Below are 13057 nucleotides of genomic sequence, written 5' to 3' on the forward strand. Positions count from 1 at the left end.
TTTCTATCATCTTTAGATGTATGGTCTCCTTTTACTGTATTCAACTTGTATATCCAAATAACTGTAGAACAGTTATGTGCATCATACATATAATTTGTGCTCAGCACAATCTATCAAATATCCAGGGATTGTGTGTTCTGAATTCATATAAAGTCTTCCTCCTATCCCTGTTTCCTGTTGCAGAAATGGCTTTTTTTTCCCTCCAGGTTTCACCTAATGACCTTTTGTTTTTAAGACTTCATATGACTGCATTTTAAACATTTCTTCATTCTTGTATTCAGGACTTACTATGTATCAGTTACTTTTTGTCCTATTCTGTGTTGTTCGGCTGCCTCTTTTTCCATATAGAATATCTAGATTGGTGACCTTTCTAATGCATGGTTTTTTCCTCTGTTAGTATCATTTTAGCCTGAGAAGGACTTTTCGGTGTCCTTGCTTCCTCTTGAAAACACTCTCATTACATGCAGCTGCTGCCACTTTCCTTCCACTGATGAAGTTGGTCGCGTTTGCTCACGGCTCTGTAATCAGACACTCTTGACTAAAATCATCTAAAATGTACTTGGAGATAGGGGCCTGTAAAATGACCTCAGAAGAGAAGATGTATCATTTCTTGCTGCTTATCCTCTGGACTTCTCGTGTAGCTCATCCTGCAGCCAGCAGTTGCTCCCCCTGCTTTTGCTCACCGTGGCTGTGGCTGGTTCCTTTGTTCCCGCTGGAGTGAATCGCACCGACCTGTTCATCCTCACTGCACCCTGCCCCAGTGGCTGGAACAGTGTGAACATATGCACTGCTGCTCTGCTCTCCTCCCATTCTGCACTGCTACAAATTGCTATATTGGGTGATGGGCGCTGCCATATGTGCACAGACCATATGGTATTTTCTCCTCAATCTACAGTTGTCTTGTTTTTCATACACTGTAATACTTTGCTATATGCATGTAAGTTCAGTTTGTCTTTTGGAAGCCATTTTTGTTTGCTGGGGTTAGAGGCATATACTTACTTGGGAAACCTAATTTTGCAATAAACAGTTGCTGGTAGTAAAGGATATGAGATAACGCTCTGGATTAAACTGGAGGTAGCTGTTAGAAGTGTTTAAATGATGTCTGTATCTTAAGGAATCAAGCAATGTAACTTGTCAAATTCATTAATATCAGTATGGGGAATGAAACTTGGAAAACATGCGTCCCAAAGAGTTTTCGTGAGCACCTAATTTTGCTTTTGTTCAGGAAGACACATGTCAAATACATGCTAATTATGAGTTCTGCAGCACCTTGACTGCTGACTTGAGGTCTGCAACTCTAGCCACTTTCTGCATTCTTTGAATTCATCTTGGTATAAGATTTTTAAATATTTCAAACAGCAGATGTGCATTGCTTATAGATTTGTGTAAATGTTGGTGCAGTGTGTACAAAATGCATCTCCCATACAATGATCTGTTGACATTATTCTCTGTTGCTTAGCTTCAGACACTAAAGTCATGACATGTGCTGCTGTTTGGAGGATGCCGAAGGAATTGGAATCAGGCAGTCATGAATCCCCTGATGATTCATCAAGCAACACTCAAACCCTGGAGCTACTCTGTCACCTTGACAACACAGCCCATGGCAATATGGCCTGGTAGGATTCTGCATATTTTATACTTCTAGAAAAAGCCTAAAGGATAGACCCATGCTGTTAGTTTTGTGCAGATTTATATTGAAGAAACTATGCTATGCACCTTAAAAGTATTCCATCTTTAAAAAAAAGTATAAATTGGATTTTTAGTCCCAGATGTTTCATAGATTAAAAACATATATTAAAGTCCTGCAAGCACATATGGAGTAACAGCCTGTGTACTGCTTGAATGTGTTTTTCCCCACCTGCCCCCATCTAAAGCCTTTGTTGCACAAAGGTATAATACTTAGAATTTGAATCTTTTGGAATGTAAATTTGATGTTGCATGTAAGTTTTTCTTTTTTAGTCTTTACTCAACTGATTTAGTGTGAGTAATTTATTGTTTTATAAGGATAAGAATTCATTATGTTACATGATGCCTGTGTAACTACTCTTTATCTGTTGTATAAGTCAAGACAAGGAGAGCTGCAATACAGCGAGAGATTATTACAGAAGTTTGTTCCCCTTTCTGTTATTTAAGAGGAAGTTGAATTTGTCCATTATGTATTTGCAAGTTTGGTGCTTTATGGATGTGGATATATGACATGTTCCCACTGCTTCCTGACCAGATGCAGGACATAGAAGTTTTAAGCATCCATTTCTAGCCACAGATGTCTGGTTTGAGCCTTGCAGATTAAATTTTAACCAAAAAAAAAGGGTAAATTGAAGATGCTATTTATTAGGCAGGTCTTGAAATGATAGGACGTATCAGCGCATTCAAAATGTATAGATGACTTTTTTCCTAACATACAGGTTTTCTGAGTGTTAAATTTCTTCATTGTAGCATTCTTTAATTCTTTGCTACATATTTTAATATGAGTACTCCTCCTTGTAATTATTTTATTTTTTAATTGTGGACACTTTTTGATAATTAATATTCCCTACTAAATTGGAGAGATTTTGTTGTTTGTTTTAATCTTTTAAGCTTTGTGCTTTTTGTCTTTTAATTTTCCATAATCAGTTTCTGTTAGATGCCGGAATGCCAGAACTTTGTATGGTAGCTAGATGACTAAAGGATAATTAGGAGGCATATAACTGCTTTTTTATATGAATTATATGAATGCCCAGAATTTTTTTTTTGCTCTAATAACAGATGATAACAAGCTCATGAGCAGTTTTCAGTCATCTGCTATCTGATTTTGTTCAGTACTTAATGCTTACAAATATCTACTGCTATTTAATGCCCTTTACCTATGTGCCTGTGTATATATATGCATGGAGATTTGAAAATGTTTAGCGTTACAGAGAGATAAAAGGTGTTAAGAGAATACTGGGCATTAGTACTCCTCAAATCATCTCAGCAAAGCACAGCTGAGTTAGAGGATCTTGCTTTAGAGCAGACTTTTCTATTCCCTTCTCATGCATATTGGACACAACTCATAAATGAGTAAATTAGGCCTTTTGTGCTAAATGTGTCACATAAAGGCCACACCCCACTGAGTGGTGTGTTTTCTGCAAATGGTGAGGTTCTTTGTATTACACTACTTAAGTGTTTAGAAAAACATGAAGCCCTTAGACAGTAATGGTTTGGTTGCTGCTGGAACCAGGCAGGAATCAGAAAAGTCATTTTCGTCAATGCAAAGTATAAACACTTCTCAAACCACAATGTAAGACCAGTGTTCTGGTGTGCACAACCACTGTGAGATCAGTGGTGGTCTTACACCATATACTTGCATACTGTCATTTGCCTTGCCATTAGAGCACACATACCCTTTATGTTTTGCCTGGAAAACCACAGGCTGAATGCTGGATCCGAGTTTAGTGTGACCATGATCCACAGCATGCTGCAGCAGTGTGAATACAGCCATGAATGATTTGATACAGGCTTCATTTTTAAAGTTAATTCTGACTATTATTAATCAGAATGCATGCTAAAAAAGATTAAATAAAAAACTGGGCTTCTATCATATCTTTATATGCAGGGCCTGGAGGAGTGGGCAGAGTTGCCAGTACTGTTTAGAGATGGAGCGTGTAATGTTGGTGTCAACCTTTGTGACAGTGGCTCCAGATAGCAGCTTGTGTGTCTTGGTATCCATTGCACAGATGCTTAATGAGATTTATGGATCTGGTTGCAGATCATAAGTAATTGAGTTTTGATTTTAAATCAGGAAAAAAAGCAAAACTATCTTGAACATGCAACTGGTTATGTATTCTAGCATCTACCATCATCCTCAGGGCTTTATTTGCTTGTAGTTTTTCTCATGTTTACCCTGTTTTGCTTCCTTCCTTATCATGCTTTTTTCAAGGTAAGCCTGGTAGCTGAAATTTACCTCACAGATTTTTGTTTCTAGTATCATGCACTAAGAAACACAAGGGGTGGGTTTTTTCTAGGTCTGGTGTGTCAGGAATTGGTTTTGTTCAACTCTGTACTGATGTTAAACTGATTCTGTAATTTTTACCTTTCTCATCTCCTTTATGGAATTCTGTGCTCCAATTTCTCTGAAATTTCTTACTAAAAACCAGCAGAGACATGCTTAATACCAGTTCTCTTTTGTAAACCAAGACCAAAAGAGGGTTTTCAATCAATTTTGACTAAAATCTTTAACTTGGCTGTTGTGTTACTGAACACTGTGCCCTTCCCACTCAAGATCTGTTGAAATAATTTCCTAGTCTTGATAAAACCTTTGGCAAAAATCTAATATCCAAGACATTACAGGCAAGTGAAAAAGAAATTTGCTTTTCTACAGTTCCATTTTATCTGGATTGCATGAGTTACTGTGTTTAAAAATTAAGCATAACCTTTCATTTTTAATATCTGAGATTGTTTACTGACTCCAAGCTTTGAATTTGGGACTCATCACCATTTTTACTCAAACTCTTGTATGGCATAAAGAGAGTTCAGAAAATTAAACAGATGCTTAAATTAGGCCAACAAATAGGCCTGTTAATTGTTCTGTTTGATTCTAGCCTAAGATTTTTTCATCCTCTGCCTACTGTTCCTCATGTAAGCCAAAATGGAAGGATTTCAAGTGCAAAAATCCTGAGTGAATTACTTTCAGTGTGGAAAACCCCAGATACACACAGAAATTTGTGTGTTTAAAAAGAAAAAAGTCTTTTCAACAAATTCCTTCTGTAAATAAGTGTATGTGTTCGTAGAGAGTTAAACCCATATGAGAGCAAGCATGTTGGTCTATGCAATGTTGTAAGATTCAACTAAAGGAACTTGCCACTGGATATCTTGCAAGAAGCAGTTCTGTCCAAAGTACTGTCTGTATAAGAGAGGCCAAGGAAATGGGACAGCAGTTAATGAGATTTTGATTATTCCCCTGAGTGCAGCTTGGAGGAATCCCCAGAACTCTTGTCTGGTAAACCCCTGAAGACTTGTATTTTAGTATTTAGAATAGTAACCTCCTGTTCTCTCTCAGTTTTTGCTGCAGACTCTTTTGGTAGTAGACTTGACAGGATAGTCCTTGGAGAAAGAAGATACTACAGACCATAAGAGAAAGTATAATCTGTGAGATCTTGAATTCATAACACAGCAGGGAGTTTCTCTTGATTCTGCTGGAAGCACGCTTGCCTCTCAATGCTTAGCATCTTACTTTTCACTTTCCAAAGGTGGCAGATATAAATTAGGGCAGATCCTGTTCAGTACTAAGCTATGTACTTCAAAAGAGAGGGGAACAAGTGAAGTAAGTTGGATTGGGATCTAAATGTGGAATAAAATGAAAATAAATAAGGGGAAGTGTTAGATGAACAGTGAAATACAACTGTAAAGGGAAAATTAATGGAGGTTACAGAGGCAATATAAGTGGAGACTCAATTCTGAGAAATCTGAAAGGTGAGGAGTGAAGAATTCTTGTTCTATGTAGAGCACAAGAGCTGCTAAAAATTGTTTGAAAGGGATGAATGAATATGTTAGTAATAATGATAGATTACTTCATTAGGCTGCTTTACTAGCTCAGGTTGATTTTTTTTTTTTTTTTTGGTGTATCCCACTCAATCAATCCTAGATATGAACATGCAAATATTACCATATCTAAGAGACTGTAGAGAGGAAGAGAAATTATCAATTCTTTAGAGTCACAGATGTTTCAAGAACTCCAGGATGTTTATCACTAAAATATTAAATTAGAACTTTGAATTCACAAAGGAGCAAGCTATTATAAATGAGCTGTTCTCACAGATTTTAAATGCTTAGATTTTATTTGGCATTTTATTGAAGGTCTCCAAGTAGAGTACAGAGAAGTACCGTCTCTTCCTTGGCCATACACAGTACAAATCAACCTCATTAAGGCTGGCTTTTTAGAGAAGTACAAAATTCGCTCTTATAGTCCTTTCAACTTGAGTAGAAATTTAATACATAATCTTTTATTGCATCATCATGTTCATTCCATTAATGCACACAGTCACCTGATCAAAGTTAGACTCATTCATAATTGATGCCCTGAAGACAGTTGACTGAAATCCAGTAGTGTTTTACTTAATTTTTTGGCCTTTAAATTTATTTTAAAAAACCCAAAAGTCCACAAAATCAAGCCATCCCAAAACATTTTCAAGTAAAAAAGCCAAGTAAGAGAATATGAAACTCAAAAGTGAAAACGGTGTTTTTAATAGCTCTAACACTTTCATGTGTTATTCAGGTATCACTTCTCTTTCCTGTCATGATGTTGGTGATGTTACTTCTTCTCTACAACTCCTTGTAAGCTTCAGGATGTATGTGTAAAAGTTCTACCTTAGGGTTTCACTAAAAAAAAAAAAAAGAAAAAGTCTAAAATAATTAAAATAATTTAATAGCTTGTACCTAATGAATATAAACCTGAAAGTAACAATACTTTTAGAACCATCATATGGTCTTGAATATGTGGTACAGTAACTGTTAGAGATGTTTTATAGCAAAGGCATGTAATAAATGCAATCATAAGTTTTTTAATCCTATCTTATTTTAACACTTCGTATGTCCTACTACCTGGAATGTAATTGTGAGGACAGAGCTCCCTCTGATATTTGTATAGAGGTTTCTTTGAGAATGTCAGGACTGTCAGTTCCATATTCTGGAGTATAAAATTAACTCTGTATTTTTGAGTGGGGGGTGAGGGAGGCTGGGTTGTAACAGCTTCCCAGCAGGTATTAATTGTATCTTCACACGATGCACGACATTTCAGAGCCATCTGAAATTGTCAGCATTTAAGAATAATTCTTCACACTTGGTTCATTCCACATATTCCATCAGCCAATTCTGGTATTACAGTAAGTATAGAGACAGTTTTTTTTGACTAACTTACTAAGTGACAGCTTTCACTGGGGATGTATCTTAACATCTTATCAGTGCTGATACTGCCCTTTATATTTTGATCCTTTCTAAGATGGTAAAAGTTTAAACTGTATTCATGTCTGTTCTCTTCATAATTCCATGTGATCCTGAATTCTTAACAGGATTTTGGTCTCTTTAATCTTTGATTTGTCTTTATTGTAAATAAAATAATTTATTATATATAAATACAAATGTTCAGTGTTCAACCATTCGGTGACTTTCTTACATTTTCTTACATTTAAAATATGTCTCAAACCAGCAGAGGAATTTAGAATACTCATTTTCTCGTTTTCATTCCCTTGAATGTTTGTGGTAATTTTGAGTGGTAAGTATTGTGCAATTTTAAAATTTAGTGCTCTTCAATGTCATCATTTTTCTAGGGAATAAATGTGATTGATTAATTGGGTACTGAAATAATAGAACTTTGTATTATATGCCCTGTTTGTTATGTTAGCTTTTAATCAGAATTTGACTCTACTCATGCAAGGAGGGAAACTTAGTCAAGCTAAAATCTGACACTGAAGCAAATACTAAAGGGAAAAGTAGTTATTTGTTCTTACTGTATGTATTCAGTTAACTTATAACTTCTAATAAGTTAAATAGATTCCATATGCTTGAATGAAAATTAGTTTTTATGAGATCTTTGCAGCTGTTTTTGTTTAGTTTGGATTCATAAATCATGATACAGAAAATAGTGCAGAAATTGTGTTACTCTGCTAGTTAAAAAAAAAGGGGTTTGGAGAGTAGTATTTTACTTCTCCATCCCAACTTCAACATAGTTTAGTTTCTGTTCTTACCATATTCCCCAGTTTTACTACTAAGTTAGTTGAGATTTTTCCCCACTGAAAGAAAATTTAGCTGTTTTTAAAAGGGGTTTTCTTCCTCTTTGTAATGTCACTTAAGCTATTCATACCACTAAAAAAACTGAGGGTTGAAGTCAGCCTCAGCTGATTTTGCAGGTGAAATAGATACTTCTGTTTATTCTACTACTATTCTTTTTGTTCTAAGAGTTTTATGTTCTGTCTTACTGAATTGCTTAAGATGTTAGTGGGAAATGTTAAAGAAAAACAGTGTTGGAGAACTGTGAAAAAATCAGTTATGCAGGAAAAATTTAAATGTTCATGAGGAACTAATTGAACAGGTGCCCCTGTTTTCTTGGTATCAGACTCCAGTTTGCTCTCCAAAGCCCCATTATGAATTTATTATTTAGAATATTTATCCCTTAGGGTAGAATTCTTTACAGCGCAGTATTCTGGGATGACTATAGATATAGCAATGTTGCTGCTGACACTTGCTTACACAGTAGTTAAAAATTCAGGGTTTTGAAATGTCTTTTGGATGCCTTTTGGATGAAATAATTGACCCTTGACATTTATGATCAAGTGTATCTATTTGGTAAAATGTCTGTGAGACCTGAAGGGGTGCCCTGCAGCCTCCCACTGTCCATCCATCCCAGTGTTTGTGCTCCAGCTATGGTGATGGAGAGGTAAATTAGGGAGACCACATCAGTTACACTCCCAGCTGCTTCTTGCAGTCTCTTCACCTCAAATTCCCCCAGAATTAAGAGTTGCAGGATTAGAGGTGTTAGAGGGTACATCTGTGCTAGGTCTGTGTAAACCTTTAGCATTCTGTTCTTCTGATCAGGAGTGGTGATTTTCTTCAACTATCAATGCAGATCTAGGCAACCTAGATCATCTTAGGCATGTGTTTTAAATCACTGGAGAAATATACTCAGAGGAATATTCTGCTTTCTTAGCTTTGAAAAATCCCTTATGAAAACACTCAAATTGTCCCTCTCAAAAGTAGATAGGTTTTTTCTTTAAGGTAAGTCTGCAGTGATTGTTTTTGTAAATAAGTTTGTTTCAGCCCTTAATTTTTGCCTTAGTATGTGGGAAAAAATATTGTCATCCTGAGGCCTCCAGAGGCTGGACAAGAGTTTTGTCTGTGTGTTTTCCTGACAGACACTGATATTACAAAAATGCTTTTCCTAGGCTGAATACCTTACTTGAGCTACAGACAAGCCAGTTATATGTTTCTTTGCTGACGTGTCAAACATCCATAATATTCACTTGTGAGTTTTTTAAGCCCTGTTCAAGCAACAGAATAGAAATGGTGTCTGTGGCAGCAGCTGCTTCATGGATAGTGTGTCATATATATGAAAATTTAATTTAAAAAATTTTAGAAAGAAGTGATTTTTCTGTGGCACCTCCCTTGTCGGGATGCTTTTTTATTTGTAAAGCAGTTTAATTTTTCTGAATATAATAATAACACAGGAGTCAAAATAAAGCCCAGCTGTCTTTGGGGTTCTTGTCCAAAATAACCCTTCATTTTTTAATTCTCACTAATCAACAGCTTTTTAGCTAAAATGTTCACCTTACCTTCTAGGTTTTTTTTTAGGAAGCTGTGGTTCTCGTTTCACCACATCTTCAGCTGCACTCTGAATTAGATCTCAATGTCTGAGGATTTTGAGATGAAGTGTAACTTGTGTTCCCTGAAGCTCAATACACTGTAAAATAGCCAGAACTGATTTCATTCAGAAATGTGGCTGTTTTGTAGAGCACTTGGGTAGGGAACAAGATTGTGGGTTCCAGGTTGTACTTGGTCTGATTTCCTGTCTCTTAGAATTAATGTCCTGATTATCTGATAAGCAAGAGTAATCTTTAAATTGGAATCATTGTAATGCAAAGCAGGCACAATATTTGAGTTCTTAATATGTGAATTTTTCTGGTGGGCTGCATGGAAGCTGCAGGATGGTCTGCTGAGTTACCAAATGCATGGGTATATTTTCCGTTTTTCAGTGCATGAGTTTTCAGTCCAGCCAAATTTTTCTATTAATAGAAATAAGTGGTTGTCACCTCTGTAATTGCAGTTAAGCAGTAGTTAATGTTTGCTTTGTCCAACAGTTGTGGCATAACTGCAGCTCATATCAATGAAAGTGTATGCATATTGGTTTTTTTCTTCCTTTGTCTATAATGGAGGAGTTTGAATTGTTCTTTTGTAAAAGTTCAGTATGTTTATTGATAAAAGTGTTAACTATCTTTGCAGCATGGGAGAAGATAGTGGGTTCCTTTCATGTATGCATTTGAGTGAATATTTTAAATACTCTTATTTTTTGCTAAGGTAATGTTCTCTTTAGGATTTAATTTTATTTTTTAATACTAAAAACTACTAGCTGCAAGCTTTATTGAAGCATCCTGAGTTAGATGATAACAAAACAGGTAAAATACAACATATATAATTGCTTGTCTTCTGTTTATAGATTATTTAAAAAGCAACCGTGAAGTTGCCACTCAGTTTCTGCTCTAGTGCAGGGTTTGGGAGGGCTTTTGGGGGAACCATGAGACCTCCATCACCTTTCATGGGGTGAAGGGGCCCCACAGCTGAGCTCTGCACAGCGGAGGATGGGCGGTCACTGCCTCTCTCCAGAGGTTTGTGCACCACACACCCAAAGCCTCTCTCCCCCCACCCTTTGGTGTGAGGGTCCGTGCGAGCCTGGCAGCTGGCAGCCCTGGGCTGTGGTCTCCAGCTCAATCCCTCTGGGAATGTGTTCTTCTTCCCAGCCCAGGCCTGAGTCACTTGATCTCCATCAACGTGCAGCCCAAGGCTCCATTCAGGGTTTGGGTGGTTTTCTTTGCAGCTTTTATACAGTTTTGCTGTAATAGGCAGAAGTCTTTCATGAAGATGTTGAAGCCATAAATTATAACATTTCAGTCTCCAACCATCCAGTTACTGAATTGATTCACGCAAAAAGCAAAACAAACTAAAAAACTTGGGTCTAGTCATGGGCTGCTGCTAAACTTCAAGCAGTGAGACTTCAGCTAGGCTCTAAAAATGAAAACAGCATATCAAATGCTTTTAGAGAGCTGAGGGTTCAGTCTTAAAATGGAGAGAAGTTTCTCCGTTAGCCTATTGATACTAAAATTATGATCTCTACCCTCAGGTATATTGTTGGTCTAAAATTATTGGGAGGCTGCAGAACTTGGTTGCAAAAGTGTTAGAAAATTACAAAAACAGAAGCCTATTCTCATAAAATGACAAGTATTCTTTCAATCCTGCTGTTACCTCCAGCAAATTTATTAGGGTTAGAGTGCCTAGTTAGTTAGTGGAGCTGCCCTTACTGACTGGTTTGAATATGCTGCTTTTCATAGACAGAATAAGAGAGGAGCACTGATTTCTTGCATTCCTTCCTGTATAGCGTGAAGTGAATCACAGGTGAAAAGTATATGCTGATTAAGTCATGATGACAGCTGAAGAGTTGGAAGAAGTTTGCATCAAAACTAAGGCTTATGATTTTTGGTGCACCTTGAAAAAGCATGCATAACAATCCATATGAACAACTCTGTAAAGCCTTCTAAATTAGTATACATCAGGGTCTCTGGTTGTATTTCTATGTATGCAGAATGACTGCTACAAGTTGCTAGTTAATGGCAGATTTTGGACTTAAAATATATGATGGATTTCATCTAAAGGAAACCAGAAGGAATGTGGTTTAACATATTTTGGTATAGATTAGATCCACAGAATTAAAATGGCTTTCTAGTTCAAATTCTGATGGATTTTACTGTTGTTTTTCTGTTTCTGTTTTGCAGTGTTATGTGGGAGCCAATGGGAGATGGTAAAAAGATTATTTCACTGGCTGATAACAACATATTATTGTGGGATTTGCAGGAAAGTTCAGCCAAAGCTGTGGTAAGAAATTTTCTTTTAACAAAACATGGTATACTTGAATATAGTCCAAACAGCAGCATTCCTTAGCTTAGAATTTGCTAATCTTTTAACTGTTCCTTCAGAAGTATCTCATTGCCTATAAGGTAGGTGGGGGAAATGAATATTCTACCATTGTCTTATTCAAAAGTGTTTAAGAGTGGTATTTTAGTACCTGTCGGTAGTGGGTAAATGTTTTCTGCTCCAGAGTTCCCCTTACTGTCCTTCTGCTTTTATAGTGAGAAATCTAGAATAAAGCAGTTCTGATTTGGTGAATGTCTACAAGTGGAAAAATTAGTGATCAGTCAAGCCAAAGGTTGCTGAATTCAGATAATGGTGTAGTAACTCACATTAGTTAATATCATGCAGCCCTTTATTTAATTTACAACTCTTGATTGTATAAGCATAATATAAGTTTCTCTATTTGCTATGTACTGATTTGAATTTTCAATGTTAGTTTAATTTAGTAATATACAGTTTATTCAGATTATTTCACTTATTGTTAAAAATGTTATATTCAGGAACTTATATAAAAAGTGCTATTGGCATAGATTTTTGTCTGATTATGCCATATGATAGAAGGTATATAGAAAACTTTGAATGATTCCATTTAGTCTTTTAGATCAGTGCCTGTGCTTATAAATGGAAACTTGTTATGCCAAGGACATTGCTATTCAATTGATCTATTGTCACCTTTAACTCCTTAGGTCAGGGTTAATTCTTTTCCTGGATGCTGCAGAATCAGTTTTTTCAACTTAGTCAATACACTGTGTCCTAAAATCTTTCCTGTTTATACCACCTGACTGCCTGCAAATAGATGACAACGTAATATAATATAGTTTAATACTTTGTGTTTATAATTAAGCCCTTTGGGTTCCTTCTCTAGATGAGAAACTGTAGGCGTTTTTCTCACCTGCAACTTCAATAGTTGTTATGTTGCCTTCCAAGCCTTCAAATTAGTATTTGTTTTTATCAAATGGATGTTGAGACTTTCTGACAGCTTACCTCCAGGAGCTTGTCTGTCAGGCAGTGTATCCCCTGCATTACACCTGCATTAATTGGTATTTCTTTTCTAATGTCTGCATACTACACAAACCTTTCTACAATATTGAAAAAGTACTTTTGGGTTGGTACTGCTTCCATGCTATGGGTCCTCATGTCTCTTTGAAGTACTGAGACTGCTAGGCAACTTAGCCTAACTTAACTTTTCCCCTTCTCCTACTTTCACTCCTTGTGCAGTTCTGTCCTCACTTGCTGAAATTCTTTTGAATGTTAATGAATATTTTCAGTGTTTGACCTCTTTCTCATAACTCTCTCCGATTTTTTCTTAATCCTAACCTCCCTCCCATGGCAGGGGATTGGCATTAAATTATCTTTAAGGCCCCTTTAAACCCAAACCATTCTATGACTCTGTGATTTCCTCTAGGATGCTGTGTGGTGTATCATCAGT

The 13057-nt window shown here is 36.4% G+C and overlaps 1 protein-coding gene across 1 annotated transcript in view; it reads left to right on the forward strand.

Annotated features, from left to right (window-relative positions):
- Positions 1 to 13057, forward strand: part of EIPR1 (EARP complex and GARP complex interacting protein 1) — a 75499-nt gene that overhangs the window by 35899 nt on the left and 26543 nt on the right. Inside the window, exons 4-5 of the mRNA XM_054280278.1 lie at positions 1460 to 1616; positions 11493 to 11592. Of these exons, the coding sequence (XP_054136253.1) occupies positions 1460 to 1616; positions 11493 to 11592 (257 nt within the window). The remainder of the gene's footprint in view (positions 1 to 1459; positions 1617 to 11492; positions 11593 to 13057) is intronic.

This window comes from Melozone crissalis, unplaced genomic scaffold (genome assembly GCF_028551555.1).
Source record: "Melozone crissalis strain CALT ecotype California unplaced genomic scaffold, PUWL_Pcris_2 ptg000027l_1, whole genome shotgun sequence".
Lineage (NCBI taxonomy): Eukaryota > Metazoa > Chordata > Aves > Passeriformes > Passerellidae > Melozone > Melozone crissalis.